A 15,700-nucleotide genomic window follows, 5' to 3' on the forward strand; every position below is an offset into this window, starting at 1 on the left:
TGGTGGCTCATATGCCGTGTGAGGGTAGCAGTTTGGGTACTTGGTCTCTAAAAGGTTCACCATCACTGCTCTAGTGAATAGTTATAGTGGTTGTATCACTGAGTCAAAGTTTAATAAATTTTGGACAATATTTCCAAATTGCTTTCTTCCAACAATGTATTAATGTGTCTGTTTTCCCACAGCTTCTCCAACATTTGTCATTTTCCTCTTTCTGTCAACTTGGCCAATATTATAGTTATGAGGTGGGACTTCAGAATTGCTTTAATGTACATTTCTCTATTGTGAATGGTTTGGAACATTTTTCATATGGCTTTTGATAGCTTGGAATTTCTTTCTTTGAAAATTGCTTGTTAATATTCTTTAGCCATTTATCTATTGGAGAATAACTTTTTTCTTATTAACTTAAATCAATTCCTTATCTCTCTTGAAAATGAAACCTTTATCAGAGAAATAAGGTGTAAAGATTTTTTTCTAGTTGACTTTTTGCATTCTAATCTTAGCAGCACTGGTTTTATTTGTGAAAAAAAAAACCTTTTTAAATAGCATGAAATTAAAATTATCTATTTTGTCTTCTGTGTACTTTATATCTTTTATTTAGTCATGAATTCTTTCCCTCTCCATAGATATGAAAGGTAATTCCTTCCTTATTCCTCTAATTTGCTAATGATGTGACCTTTTATATCTAAGTCTTATCTATCTGGAGCAGATTTGGGTATATGCTATGAGGTATTATACTTTTATGAACTGATACAGAACAAGATGAGAAGAACCAGGAAAATAATTTATGCAATAAGACATACTTAATAACTCTGATTAATGCAATGACCAACCATCATTCTAGAGGATTCATAATCAAACATGATACCTACTATCTTCTGCCAAAAAGATGATGAACTCAGGTTACAAACTGAGACATCAATTTTTTTAAACCTAGCTAATATGGAAATTTGTTCCCTTAACTATGTATATTTGTTACAAAAAGTTTTTTTCCAGACTTTTCTCGGGGGGAAGGAGGTGGAAGGGAGAGAAAAAATATTTTTGTTAATTTAAAAAAATTTAAGTTAACAAGGCAATCAAGAATCAAGTACTAAAGTCTATGGCAAAGTTTCTTAACCTGAGGTTTATGGTCTCCCAAGAAGTCCATAGATAGATTTCAGATAGTTCCTGAACTTGGAGGAGGAAAAGATGACACATTTATTTTCAGTAACCTCTAACATCCTTTGTAATCCTAACTATTTTATTTTATACATTTAAAAACATTATCCTGAGAAGGGGTCCATAGGCTCAACCGGACTGCCAAAAAGATCCCTAACAAAAAAGTACAAAAAGCTCAATGACCTAGATCAGTGATAGGCAATCTTTTTAAAGAGGGAGACAAAGGAAAGGAAATGCTCATCTGTTAGTCTGTTTCTAAGGCAACTCCTTCGAAGTTTCATTGTATTGTATCCTACTCATTGTATTCGTCAGATTAGGAATAATGTCATGTAATGACATTCTCTCTTCTCTAGAATTTCTGCTCTGTCCTGGCTCTTGTCCTACTTGTGTGATGGCTCCTTCTCAAATCTCCTTTGATGGGTCTTCATCCAGCCATCTTACTGTGGCTTGTTTCTAGGCCCTCTTCCCTTCTCTTCTCTTCTCTTCTCTTCTCTTCTCTTCTCTTCTCTTCTCTTCTCTTCTCTTCTCTTCTCTTCTCTTCTCTTCTCTTCTCTGCTCTTCTCTTTCTATATTGCATTTGATGATCTCATAGGCTCCCATTCAGTCAGTAATCATATCTATTACAGATGATTCACAGATTCATTTACCCAGCCTTAACCTTCTTTTTTGATTTTTAGTCTCAAATCACCAATTGCCTACTGAACATTTTGAAATGGTTGTTCTGTAGACATCTTATGCTTCGCATATCCAAAACAGAATTCCAAAATATCCATAGAGCAGTGGATCAGACTTCTTGTTCAGTAACCTTTTAATCCCAAATACTTAAATTAGGGAAATGTATGTTTATCAAAGGCATTTGTCACTGTGATAGAGGAGATCCAAGAAACTATGATTTGTTCAGCACTGTCTCTAGAGCAATGGTATCTAAACAATTTTGATTGAACATCCCTATATGTAAAAAAATTTGAGCATGTACCACAATGTGCATATTTTTAAATATTTATAAATTACATAAATATACTGCTTTACTGATGTTTATCATAAAATATAAGAAAAAGATGAAACAATATTTGATATTAAAATCAACAGAGGAGCCATTGCAGTCTATTGATCTGGGGATTGGCTTTGTCAAACCAACACCTTAGGAAAAACCATTTTGGCAGCTTTGTAAAGGATAGATTGGGGTGGGGAGACATCTGAGTCAGTTTTATCTTCTACTGCTTCTCTCTGCTTGATGACAGAATTCTGCTTATAATAAGCTGTCATGTTTCTTTATAGTATTAGTTTATATTCTAAACCAAGGTTGCCTTTAGCCACCCTTTCTCTGCTTAGCACATTAAACAAGTGTTTGTTGGCTAAGGTGCTTTTTAATTTCTTAGTCTCCTTGATATGGCTATTGACTTACACCGTTTAACTTTCTACGTAAAATTATTACAATCAGTGGTATTTCAATCTTCCATTACCCATTTTTTCATTAATATTCACTCAAGATCAAGTTGTTCCAATTACATGCTCTATCTTTTTTTAATTATTATTTTTTCTTCAATCTGTTTGCTAAGCCTATATTTTGCTCTAATAATTTGGTGGTCTAACAATACAGAAACTTGTTTCAGGTAGGACTTGCACATCAATAATGAACCTTTCCTGTGTTTGTTGTTGTTCATTTGTTTCAGTTGTGTCCAATTCTCTTCATGACCCACTTTGGGTTTTTCTTGACAAAAATACTGGAATTTCTTCCTCCAGATAATTTTACAGATGAGGAAACTGAGGCAAACAGGGTTAAGTGACTTGCCCAGGATCATGCAGCTAGTAAATGTCTGAGTCCAGATTTGAACTCAGGAAGAGTGTTCCTGACTTTAGGCCTGGCATTCTATCCACACCATCAGCTAGCTGCCCCAATACAATGTATATGTTGTCTTAATATAGTGTTACTCCACTTTCCTTCTACCTTTCTGATTTCTTTTGAATGATGTATAACCCTCTGGAGTCATATCCTAGTCATGGAGTTCATTCCCTCAAGTTTCAGTGAATGTTCTGACATCAATTTGACTCCTCAAGTTGGGAATTCTAGTTATTCTTTGGCTTGTTACCTAAACTTTGAGCATTTTCACATAAACATTAGAAGTCAGAGGTTTTACTACTTGCTCTTTTCTTGAGTTTTATATCTTGTGAACTTATGGGCATCTTACATTATACTCTTCCTCTGTATAGTATCTAGTCTGAGGGCTATATTTGGCAGCCTTCTCCCTCCCTTATTTTTGTTTAAATCCCTGTTGACTAGATTTGCAAGACTTTCTGAAAAAAATTCATGCCTGATTTTGTTAGATTGTTACATCTCTGGCCAGGAATCTATCTCCATTATATTTATCAATGGTCCAGAAGTCTAATACCACTGGGTTTTCCTTCCATATACCTCACTGGATTGCTATTGTCAAAGTCCTAACTTGGGAAAAGCATTTAATCAAAGTGATAAAGTCAACATAAATATATTAATATCCAATCACAATCCACTGTGTTTAGCCCATATCACAACCTCCATCCAGCTCTACTCCAACTTCCCCAAGTGGCAAGAAGGGAAAAAACCCAGAAGTTTCATTCTTAGCTTAGAACAAGAGGCTTTTTTTGTCTCCACAAATTGGACAATAACTGGAACTAATGAAAGAGAGTGGCAGGATAAGAGTGGCAGTGACATCACAGACACTGACAGTGACGGTATCACTGCAGAGATGGACCAGAAGGGAGCTCAGTCATTCTGCTTACCTTCTCTTTCCTCCAGTCCCTACTTTCCCTGACCTCATTAAATTAACTGTCCTTTCAGATTCTCTACTTCTCTCTCCCCTTCCCCATTCTCACTTCCCTTAGGTTAGGAGGCAGGCTGAGTCCCCTGCAGAGGGAAAACCTGAGAGCCAGGACTGGGAGAGCCAAGAAGGAGCAGATGGAAACTTACAGGGCATGGAATGTGACTAGTAGTCCTATAAAGAGGCTTTTCTGAGCCCAGTCTTAATTAGAGAGGCAATTTGGTGACAGTGGAAAGAATGCTAGCCTTGGAATTCTGTCTGGACTAATATTTAGCTGTGTGACCATTGGCATACGTCAATCTTTCAGTATTAATTTTCTCATCTATAAAAGAATAAAACAAAACAAAAAACAATAGGGATAATCATATATTATCTCTATCCTCACAAGTTTGTTGGTAGAGAAATGCTTTATAAATCAGAAATCTCTATCTCTAGAAATTGTAGTTATCATTCATAAACTAGGCTGCCCCTTTTGATGAAAACACTTGATTGTATTAAGTGTCCTGGACTCTCAGAGTTGAAGAGGTCTTGTGTGTGTATGGATGTTCTGTCATTTTCAGTCATGTCTGACTCTTTGTGACTCCATTTGGGGTTTTCTTGGCAAAGATATTGGAGAGATTTTCCATTTCCTTATCTAGCTCATTTTATGGATTAGGAAACTGAGGCAAACAGGGTTAAGTGACTTGTCCAAAGTCATACAGTTTAGCATCTAATCCAATCCTCACTCTAATACAGAGGAAAAAGAGGTTAAGACAGATGAAGTGCTACAAGGAGGAAATAACATGTAGTCATTTCCGAAAATGAAAAATAATTTGATAAAGAGGTGAGTATCCACTGAAGAGTTTCAGATTTGCTCTCAGAGGACATGAATCTTGATCCCAACTCTTCCACTTACTAACCGCATGGTTTAAGATAAGTCACTTAGCCTCCCCAGCTTCAGTTTCCTTGTCTGTAAAATGGGGAGGTTGAACTAAATGCCTTCTGTGGTCCCTTCAAGTTCTAAATCTATGATCTTATGATTAATTCTAGGAATATAGTGCTCATGGTACACCTTCCAAAGGCTTCAAGTTCTAGTGTGAGCAGGAAAATAGCCTGGCTTTCCAGGTCTAAACTACCCCAATTCTACAGTGGTTTTCTCTCTTTCTTGAGATCAGGTAGGTGTGTGCACCAATCTTACTGCAAAGGTGTATTGGATATCTCCCCAGGAAGGCAGTGTTGTATGCTATTCGAATCTTCCCCACCGCAAACAGCAAATAGAGAGGGGGGGAAAGGTTCTCATATACTTGGCCACTATTATTCCACCTTCATATTGTTTGTTCTCCACTTTAAAACACTGAGTTTTAATAGTCGTTTCTTGTAGGGCTGCACCCAAGCCTTCCCTATGCATGTGTATGTGCACTTCCAGTTGATTAGAGGCAAGTAGGTGGTTCAGTATACAAAGCATTGAAGTGGAATCAGGAAGACCAGAATTCAAATCCTATCTCAGATACTTATTAGCCTCGTGAATCTGAGCTTTGCAATAAACTTCTTTTGGCCTCAGTATACTCATCTGTAAAACAAGGATAAGAATAGCACTTCTCTCACATTAATGAAAAAAATGCATGTAAAGTTAATCACCTTTAATTTAAGTGCCTTCCCTCTGCTGATTATCTCCTGTTTTTTCCACATTTATCCTGTCTGTATTGAATTGTTTTCATGTTTCATTTCCTCTCTTAGACTGTGAGTTCCTTGAGAGCTGGGATTATCTTTTGTCTTCTTTTGTGTCCCCATCACTTAGCAGAAAGCCTGATATACAATAGGCACTTAATAATGTTTGTTGACTGACTGACTTGCAGACTTTGAAAAACTTAAAATGCCAGATAAATCCTATTCATAAAGTTTTTTTTTGGTTTTTTTTTCCTGTTTTAATGAACACTTTACAAAGTACAAAATATACTGTCATTTGTTTGGGGACATTAGGTATTTTTCCTCTTTCTCCGTGCTACAGTTATGTGCTTAACAGAATTCCAGGACATCTGAATCCAACCCATTATATTTACTTGGGAATGAGGCCAATGTCTAAAGCTCTGCATGAGTCTGAAAGATTTGACTGCTTTTACCTCTATTTCCAGCTGAGTCTTTTGCTCCTTCTTTGGGGCTTTTTTGGGGAGAATTCACTAAATCTAGCTGGCCCCAGACTCACTATGCTATTCTCTTACCATATTTGTGCCATCCCACACCACCCTCTCCAATTGCCACCTCCTACTCTGGGAACAAGAATCAAATCAACTCTACCATTCCTGGAGAGTCCATATTAATCAGTTGCTTTCTGACCACTTGCCATCCCTATGACTTCCCAGAGCAAAATGTCCTGCATACCTCTAGGCTACCAACCCCTAATAAATCTATTTTTCCCTTCTTAGAATATAGTCTCCAGTGGAGGACAGGCACTCATGCTCATATTTGTATTTCCATTGCCTGGCACCAGTGCCTGGCACATAGTAAGTGGTTAATAAATGCTTTCCCATTCATTTCTAAACCTCTTTCACTTGTGCCTGATGCCACTTGTCAAGCAGAGGAGTTGTAAATTCTGGCTCTAAACCAGTTCTAAAGTTCCAACTAAAAATTACTCAGTTGAATTTACCATCAGGGAATGCAAACTGCTTGTACCCAGGCACCATTACCACTCTCTAATTTGGATCACAGGATCATAGATTTAAAGCTGGAAGCAACCTTAGAGGTCATTAAGTACAACTCCTTAATTTTACAGATAAGGAAACTGAGGCACAGAAAAATTGCCCACATTTACACAATTAATAAGTGTCTGAGGAAAAAAATTCAAACCAGATCTTCCTAATTCCAAGTCTAGTGCCTTTCCATGCCACAATGACATATATAATAGAGGTATGTGCTAGCCCTAATTAAGGTCTGAGGATCCTGGCATCCTGTGCTCAAAATGAGTTCACTGAAGGAACAAATGATACTGTTCTTCCTTAAATGGCTTTCATGTGATCACAAAAAGTGACTGGTTTTCAAAAGTACAGAGGAGCTCACTTAGCTCTACAATTTTATATAAGGTATTCCCAGGTGAGAGATTGGCCTCCTTTAGAGAAAATGGTGATCCCAGATTCTACCCTGTGTTTTATTAACAATTATCAGCTGACTCAGGATAATTCACAATTCTGCAGGAAGTATCTGAGGAAAAAATAAATTGGGTCAGAACCAGGTATTGCTCCAGTAAAAGAACTACTTAATAAGCAAATGAAAAAATGGAGAGCACATCATGATATCAAAGTTTCATTGTTGTTTTTTAGTTGTATCTGACTCTTCGTAACGCCATTTGGGATTTTCTTGGTAAAGATACTGGAGTGTTTGCCATTTCCTTCTTCTCCAGCTCATTTCACAGATGAGGAAATTGAGGCAAAAAGAGTTAAGTGACTTGCCCTGAGTGACACAGCTGGTAAAATGTCCGAGGCCAGATTTGAACTCATGAGGATGAGTTTTTTTTATTCTAAGCCAGTACTCTATCTACTGGACTAACTAGCTTCATAACATCCAACAAAACTGACAGAGAACCACAAAAACTGAGAGTAGGAAATTAACTAGACCTTTAGTCATTACTGTGACAAATGCCTATTATAATACTTAGAGCATTAGATCTGTCTTTATCATATACAATAAGACCTCATTTTATAAGACCAATATGTTTCAGGATCCTTTGTGTAAGCTGAAAATCATGCATAATGGCAAGGCTCATTATTAAATAAATATTTCTTATTCAAACATACCTAGACACTTTATGACTTTTCTTAGGCTTATCAGTTACCAGCATCACTGTTCTTGTACTTTGGGCTATTATTAACAACTAAATAGAGTTAATGAAACAAAGAAAAGCATTGCTCTGGGGAAGACTTGACTTGTTACAAGTGAGAACTTAGGGAAAAGACTGATGTAGGAACCAATGTTTGGCACAAAAAAAAAAATGTAATGACTCACTCAGAGAGAGAATGAATGTGATTGGTGAACTGCTGTAGGACTTTAGACCTCTTGGGAAAATAGTGTGGATTTAGCACATAATTAAAAGTCTTATTTTACATATTTTTCTGCCTTTATTTATTTTTCTATTGCCAGTTGTGTATACCTGAATTCAAGTTGAGTTTGAGTAAAACCAGGTCCTATTGTACGACTCGTTTTACTACCAGAGCTTTGCTTTATTTCCAGCTCTATGGTATAGAGCTGTGATTCCCAAGGTGGGCACCACTGCCCCCTGGTGGGTGCTGCAGCGATCCAGAAAGCGGTGATGGCCACAGTTGCATTTGGGGTCAGTGAATAACTGTAAGGGGGCAGTGATAGTATGTGACAGGAGGTGCTAAGTAATATTTTTTTTTGGAAAGGGGGCAGAAGGCCAAAAAAGTTTGGGAACCACTGGTATAGAGAATACCATCCCTTCTACTCAAGATATTCACATTCTATAACAAAGAGCAGTAAAAAGTGAATACAACTTGAGAGAGAGAGAGAGACAGCGAGAGACAGAGACAGAGAGAGACAGACACAGAGAGACACAGAAAGACAGAGAGACAGAGAGAGCCAGAGAGCCAGAGAGAGAGAGAAAGAGAGATGGGATTTTATTTCCAAGTATGGGTCCTACTCCCAAGGATGAACCTTATCAATATTAACCAAAAAAATCAGGACACATCTTCATTTTTCCTTAAATATTTTCATTAGTAATCATCTTCTAAGTAACTTTCTAAGAATTAAAGTCCCAGAGAAGGTAATAAGCTACACTTTTAGGGTGTTTCCTCCTTCCTTTTACCAGTGAAATCATAGGACCAGTCCCAATCTTGAACCCCCACAATGCTTTGATTTTTTTTTGCATTAAATATGGTGGCTTTATTGATTTACACATTATAGGAATCTATGGTTTTCCCTCCTACTACAAGAATGCTTTCAGGCAAGAATGTGAGTGGGCATAACATTGCCATATAGAGACATAAGTTAGAGATGTTGGCTCCCCAGTAGTAGAACTCCTTTTTTGGCTGAGAATTAAGATCCATGGCTTCATACTTTACTCCTTGAAGACCATGTAGATGATGAGATCTACTGCATGGTTACTATAATCATATTCATTGTCATAACAAGAAATGAACTTGACAAAAAGGTCATTAGAGGCAATATGAGTGCCAGCATCAAAGATTGAAGAGTGCCACTTGTTGAAGTCACAGGATACAACCTTGTCCTCTATGTAAATCAAGATGCCCTTCAAAGGTCCCTCTGAAATTTGCTTTACCACTTTCTTGATATTGTCATGTTTGGCAGGTTTCTCCAAACAACAGGTCAGATCCACAATAAATATATTGGGAGTAGGAACACAGAAGGCCAGGCCTGTGAGCTTCCCACTTAGCTCCAGTATGACCTTACCTACAGCCTTGGCAGTGCCACTGAAAGCAGAGATGATATTTTGGGCAGCCTATTATTTCAGAGCTTGCCAGAAAGGCCATCTGCTGTCTTCTGGATAGCAGTAATGGCATGGATTATGGTCATGAGTCCTTCCACAATGCCAACATTGTCATGAATAACCTTGGCCAAGGGGACCAAGCAGTTGGGAGTGCAGGAGGCATTACTGACAATCTTAAAGGAATGATCATATTTCTCATGGGTCAATCCCATCACAAACATTAGGGCATAAGCAGACAAGGAAGAGTTAATGACCACTTGATTCCACCCTTAAGTGAGCCTTGGCCTTTTCCATGATAGTAAAGACATCAGTGAACTCTACAATATACTTGGCTCTAACATCTCCTCTCTTAGTATTTGTGGAATTCCACTTCTGTGAAACAATAATGGCTTTTTCATTGATCACCAACTTTCCATTCTCAGCCTTGACAGTGCTGTTGAAGTTGTCATGGGTGGAATCACATCAGAACACACAAGCCATGTAGTTGAGATCAATGAAGGGGTCACTGATGGACACAATGTCTATTCTGCTTGAGTTGAATGCAGCCATGGTCACTAGGCACTCAATACAGCCAAACTCATTGACTCCAATTTTCATCTTCTTGTCTCAAGGATGCTGCTGTAGAAACAAATTCTAGCATTAAGCCTGAGAGAAAAGCTGAAAGTGCTTAATTGTTTGTCTTGGGTTTTTTTTTAGGGGGAAAAAAGGTTATCATAATATGGTTATTCCAGGAAGAGAGTAAATAACCCATAGATTTCTACAACATAAGAGGACAGCTAGTTGGCTCAATGGATTGAGAGCTAGGCCTAGAGACAGAGGTCCTGGGTTTAAATCTGGATTCAGACACTTCCTAGCATGTGACCCTGAGCAAGTCACTTAACCTTCATTACCTAGTCCTTACTGTTCTTCTGCCTTAAAACAATACATAGTATTAATTCTAAAACAGAAGGTAAGGGTTTTAAAAAGAAAATAAAGAATTCTACAACACAGAATGGGATGACAGAAGGTAAGGGTTTAAAGAGAAAAAAAAAAGGAATTCTACAACTCAGAATGTGATTCCAGGAGCCAATGAAAGCACAACCTTATAAATCAAAAAGAGTATTTGCATTTGTGGAAGCATTATGAATTTTATGCTGTATAGTGTGAGTGGAAGCTAGAATTGGCTAATTGCATATTACTTCACCCCTTAATGAGCTCAAAGTTTCAGAGCATCAGGCAAAACTGAATTGGAAAAAAATATTGCTACTAGGGAATTAATTGGAGCCCAAAGTAATCTTGGAAGAAATCATTGCTTATAATGATAAGAATTTGATTCAGAGAAACAGCAGAGATATATTAGGATTTTAGGATTTTGAAAAAAGGAAGAACAGCTGCTTGGGGGAGCTGAAGTGCCCTAAAGAAATAGAAGAGAGCAACAGACAAATTAACATGGACAGCAGAAGGCTGAAGAATACTAGAGGGAGATAAGAGGCATTGTAGCCTTAAGTAGACTTATGACAGGCATTGAAGCTGAGGATGAAGAACTTGAGAAGAGTGGCATGCTGTAGGGTTCTAAACTTGGCTCTGACCTATTCAGCATTTTGAGAAACAACTTGAATGAAGAGGAGGTTAACAAATTTCTTTTTCTGCACTCAAAAAGTTGAGAGAGAGAGAGAGTTAATATACCAGCTGATAAAAATCAAGACTCAAAAGGATCTCAACAGACTGAAAACTTGATATCTGCATTGGATAAATGTCAAGTCCCACCATTCAAGGCACAAAAATCATCCTCTAATCAATGCAGGATGAGGGAGGATCTAACTAGTTAGCAGTTCATGTAGAAAAAGATCTATAGGGGGCAGCTAGGTGGCTAGAGAACTAGGTCTGAAGATGGGAGGTCCTGGGTTCAAATTCAACCTCAGATATTTCCTAGCTGTGTGACCCTAGGCAAGTCATTTAACCTCAATTGACTAGCTCTTACCACTCTTTTTGATTTGGAACTAACACTTAGTATCAATTCTAAAACAGAAGGTTAGGATTTAAAAAGAAAATAATAGAGGGAGGAGGAAAGGAAAGAAAGGGAAGGGAAGGGAAGGGAAGAGAAGGGAAGGGAAGGGAAGAGAAGGGAAGGGAAGCTTTGTTAATAGAAATAATGACCAAGTCAAAGAGAATAATTGTTCCATAGTGCCCTGAATTGATCAGATCTCATTGGGAATCCTATGTTTTAGTATAACATTTGAGGAAGAATGTAGGAGCATGTCCATAGGAAGGCAATCAGGATTGTGGAGGGTATGAAAACAATGGAATGTGAGGAACGAAGGAAATATCCCATGGATATTTAGCATGGAAAAGACAAGTCAGTAAAGTTATGCTAGAGTAACTGTCATATTAAATAGTTAGACCATGTGAAAGAGATATTATATTTATATACACATATATATACACACACATACACACATGCACACACACACACACACACACACACACACACATATATATTATACAGATGTATGTATTGCATAACTCCAAAGGACTGAACTAAAAATAGGGGAGGAAATTACAGAGAGGTAGACCATTTCAAAAGAGGGAAGAAATATCACTATAATAATGAAATCACAGATCTAGTTCCAATTACTATTTTCATTATCATCTAATTTTCATCTTTTTTTTGATGGGATTCAGATGTATCTCTATCCCCAGCACCTGGCCTGGACACATAATAAATATCTATTGATTGATTTTTTTTTTTGAGACGGCATCTTCCTACCTTGCACAAAATGTCAGTACAGAAAGACTCCTTACAAAACTGACACCAATATCAATTGGCAAATTTTAATCTAATTGGTTTTTTCTGACCTGGGGCAGGTCCAGGACCCTCTTTAGGCAACCTGCTCCCATACTTCCTTCTCAAAGGCTCACCACTTTGGTACTGGGACTTAGCTGATCTATTTTATCCCTATTGCAACTCAAACCCTCAAACTCATGGGATCCACCAGCCTCAGCCAGCCCATCTGCAAGCATTGCAGGTGCATATGAACACGCTTAGTCTGACTGATTAATTAATTGATGGAAATGATCCCAAGATAAATTTCTAACCTGCCATTATTATTTTATATTTAATGCTCCATGGATTATTGTACAGGTAGAAAAATAACTGCTTTTTGCAATTGAATAAAGGCATTATGATGTAAATTCATCCTCTGTTGGCTCATTGAAATAATCCTCAGGACAACTTCTCCAAAAGACAGGACAACGTGAATGATGAGAAAATTATTTTCATGACTATTCCTATTACTGTTAGCTCAGATTTCATTAGGGGTTGGGGATCCTCCTGATATAGAACTTCCTCCAGTGATTTAGCTCTGCAACTTGCCAATAACTTATAGTAGTAGTAAGTTCCAAAGGACCCTAAGAGGTTAAGTGATTTGGCCAAACCCATACAGCCAATACGTGCCAAAGTTGAGGCTTATACACAGACCAGCTTGACTACAAAGCCAACACTCTGGCTTCTGTGTATGGAGGCAGCTCAAATAGTAGAATTCCAGATTTAGAGGCAAGAAGATTTGGGTTTGATTTCAGCCTCAAACACTTACTAGCTTTGTGGTCCTTCATAATTCACTTAACCTCTCTCAGACTTTAGCTTCCTAATCTGTAAAATAGGAATATTGATAGCACTAACTCTCTGGGCTATTGTGAGACCCCATCAAGCACAGTGAACCTTCCAGATTTGTTGTGGACCAAGAAAGCAACAAGTATAGGAATTCTGGCACAAAGTAAAGTGCATATGGTCTTTTGCTTATTGGAACTCCCCAACAGTTTCCATTAAGATAGCTCTTATGATGTTATTCTTGTCAGGACAGTTGATCAATCAGTCAATCTATCAATAAAAGTTTCAATACCCACTGTGGTCTAAACATCATGCTACTTACAGGATAAGAATGTACAGTCGCAGTACAGGGAGTAGAGAATGATCTTCCCAGAGTTCCATGTTATGTTAAAATTATATCTTGTTCTGATCACCCCACTTCTAGTCAGCATAGTAAATTTATAAGTAGCCAGTATAAGGGAGCAATAGCAAGAAAGAAGATTGAAAAGGGGTACCTGGCAGTCACATATAAACTGCCCCAAAGATCAAAGGATAAAAAGATCAAAATAGTATCTAAATTATAAATGCATTAATCAAAAATCACATCCTGGTAACATGTGAAATCAGGGAAGATACCTAGATTCTACTGTCAAGATTTTGGGTCTTATGATATGTAAATTTTAGATAAGTTCCAGACATCCACAGAACACCAAAAAGTGCTAATACTTTTGAAATGCAGTGGATGTGTGAACTTTAAAGATTTACTGACAACCTGAAATGATTTGGATAAGTTAATGAAATAATCCCAAAGTGGCACAGATAAGAGTCAGTTTCCCCCTATAAAACTATAAAAATGAGACAAACTCCTGCCTGCCTAGTACTCGTCCATCCTCTGCCTAGAGCTCCCAACTCTAATCCATGGTATAATGTGAGCAATATTCTCTGCCTCTCCTCCTCCCTATTCTCTTCTTCACAGTGCCTGCCTTTGTACTTCTTTCACTGCTTGTCTCTGTACTCTCTGTACCTTATTAAAGTGTGATTGTATCCCCACTTCCTACAGCCATCATGAGCTTTCCTGAGGAGTAATCAAAGAACTGGGTGTGCCAGCCTCCATTTCATAATTTTATAAATGATCAATTCACACATAATGACCATATTATGCAAATCCAGTCAATGGATCCCCAGAACCATTGAGAAGAGCAAATGATATTCATTGAATGATTCATAATACCTCCCCATTGAAAAACGCAGGATTTGGTCTCCTGGGTCATTGCAACTGCTTCATTAATGGAGAATAAGCTTTCTTCTGGGTAATCTAAAGGGTTTATCTAGGACTTTAAGTAGAGTTTTTGGCCTGAGATGACCAGCCACCAGCTTCTCTGGTTAGGAAACTTCAAAGGAAATCCTTCAGGATCCTAAGCCAGATTCTACTGCCCTAGTTATCTATTTTTTAGATTTTTCCTACGTTTACATTCTTCTTACTCTTTATTTCCCTCTGGACCCTTTCTGATCCAGCTGTATTGGTCTTTTTGTTATTCCTCAGGCATAATAAGCCATCTCCTATCTCTGAGCCTTTGCACTGTCTTCTCCTCATACCAAGAATACTCTACAGTGCACAAAACCAGAATCAATGTCCTTTATTGACCTGTCACATACAGCTATAACCCTTGATAGACGTTAAACTGAAGCTTCCAACCACTGTTAGGTACTTTAGCAGATGGGCAGCAAACAGCTTTGGTAGCTTCTGAATATTCATGTTTATATTCTTTGTAGACAGACATGCTAAGTAATAAGTGGGTCAACGAACAATTCATAGACATGATTAATAGATATGTTTAAAAAAAAGAATAACAATGAGACTATACACCAAAATTTGGGAATGCAGCTAAAACAGACCTCAAAGGGAAAGTTATATCTCTAAAAATAAGAGACAGTAAGTGGCGTGGCATATTTGGAATCATGAAGATCTGAGTTTGAATCCTACTTAAGACATTTATTAGCTATATGACTCTGGGTAAGTCACTTAACCTCTTCCAACTGTGGATTTTAAAATTAATATTCAATAACTAAATATTATATTTTTATAAAGTTTTATTAGTAATAAACTAACAAAAGAAACTATCTAAAAGGTTACTAACTAGCCCACTCCCAGGAGCAAAAGAGGAAGAACCAGGTAGAGCCTCAGAACTTATACAAACGTGATAACGCAAAGGTAAACAAAAGGAAAAGCAGTATAGGTAATACAGAAAGGAATTCTGGGCAATGCAGTCTTTTGGGGTTCAAGATTTTCCAGCTATACACAACCTTAGTTTCTCATCTGTAAAATAGGGATAATAATAATATCTACTTCACAGGGTTATTGTAAGACTCAAATGATTAAGTATATGCAAAGAGTTTTGCAAACGTTAAAGTTGTTTTAAGATGTTAGCTATTATTTATTAAGAAGCTAATTAGAGACAGTAGATAGAGTGCCAAGCCTAGGGTCAGGAGGACCTGGTTTCAAACTAGTCTCAGATACTTCCTAGCTATGTGATCTTGGACAAGTCACTTAACCCCAATTGTCTAGCCATTTGCTGCTCTTCTGTCTTAGAACAATACTTAGCATGGATTCTAAGACAGAGGTAAGGGTTAAAAAAAAGTTAATAACAAAGGGGGAAAAAGCAGATTAATGAAACAAACATGCAATTTTTTAAAAGTTGGAAATCAATAAATAAACAATCCCCAACTAAGTATATATATATATATATA

At 37.4% G+C, this 15,700-nt stretch overlaps 1 protein-coding gene across 1 annotated transcript; it reads right to left on the reverse strand.

Moving 5' to 3' along the window:
• Nucleotides 1–8,997: 8,997 nt before the first annotated feature.
• On the reverse strand, nucleotides 8,998–9,608 carry LOC123241328 (glyceraldehyde-3-phosphate dehydrogenase-like). Its single transcript, XM_044668997.1, has 2 exons — nucleotides 9,419–9,608; nucleotides 8,998–9,350 (listed from the first exon to the last, which is right to left on the reverse strand). Exons 1-2 carry the CDS (start codon nucleotides 9,606–9,608, stop codon nucleotides 8,998–9,000), a joined length of 543 nt encoding a protein of 180 aa, XP_044524932.1.
• Between the last annotated feature and the right edge of the window lie 6,092 nt (nucleotides 9,609–15,700).

The sequence above is a fragment of the Gracilinanus agilis genome, chromosome 3 (genome assembly GCF_016433145.1).
Source record: "Gracilinanus agilis isolate LMUSP501 chromosome 3, AgileGrace, whole genome shotgun sequence".
Lineage (NCBI taxonomy): Eukaryota > Metazoa > Chordata > Mammalia > Didelphimorphia > Didelphidae > Gracilinanus > Gracilinanus agilis.

Bases quoted from the DNA above. Each gene is read 5' to 3' on its own strand.
- LOC123241328 (XM_044668997.1), bottom strand. From the start codon at position 9,608: ATGTTTGTGATGGGATTGACCCATGAGAAATATGATCATTCCTTTAAG. The intron at 9,351-9,418 runs GCAAGCTCTGAA...CCAAGGCTGTAG, and splicing joins GACAGCAGATGGCCTTTCTG to GTAAGGTCATACTGGAGCTA.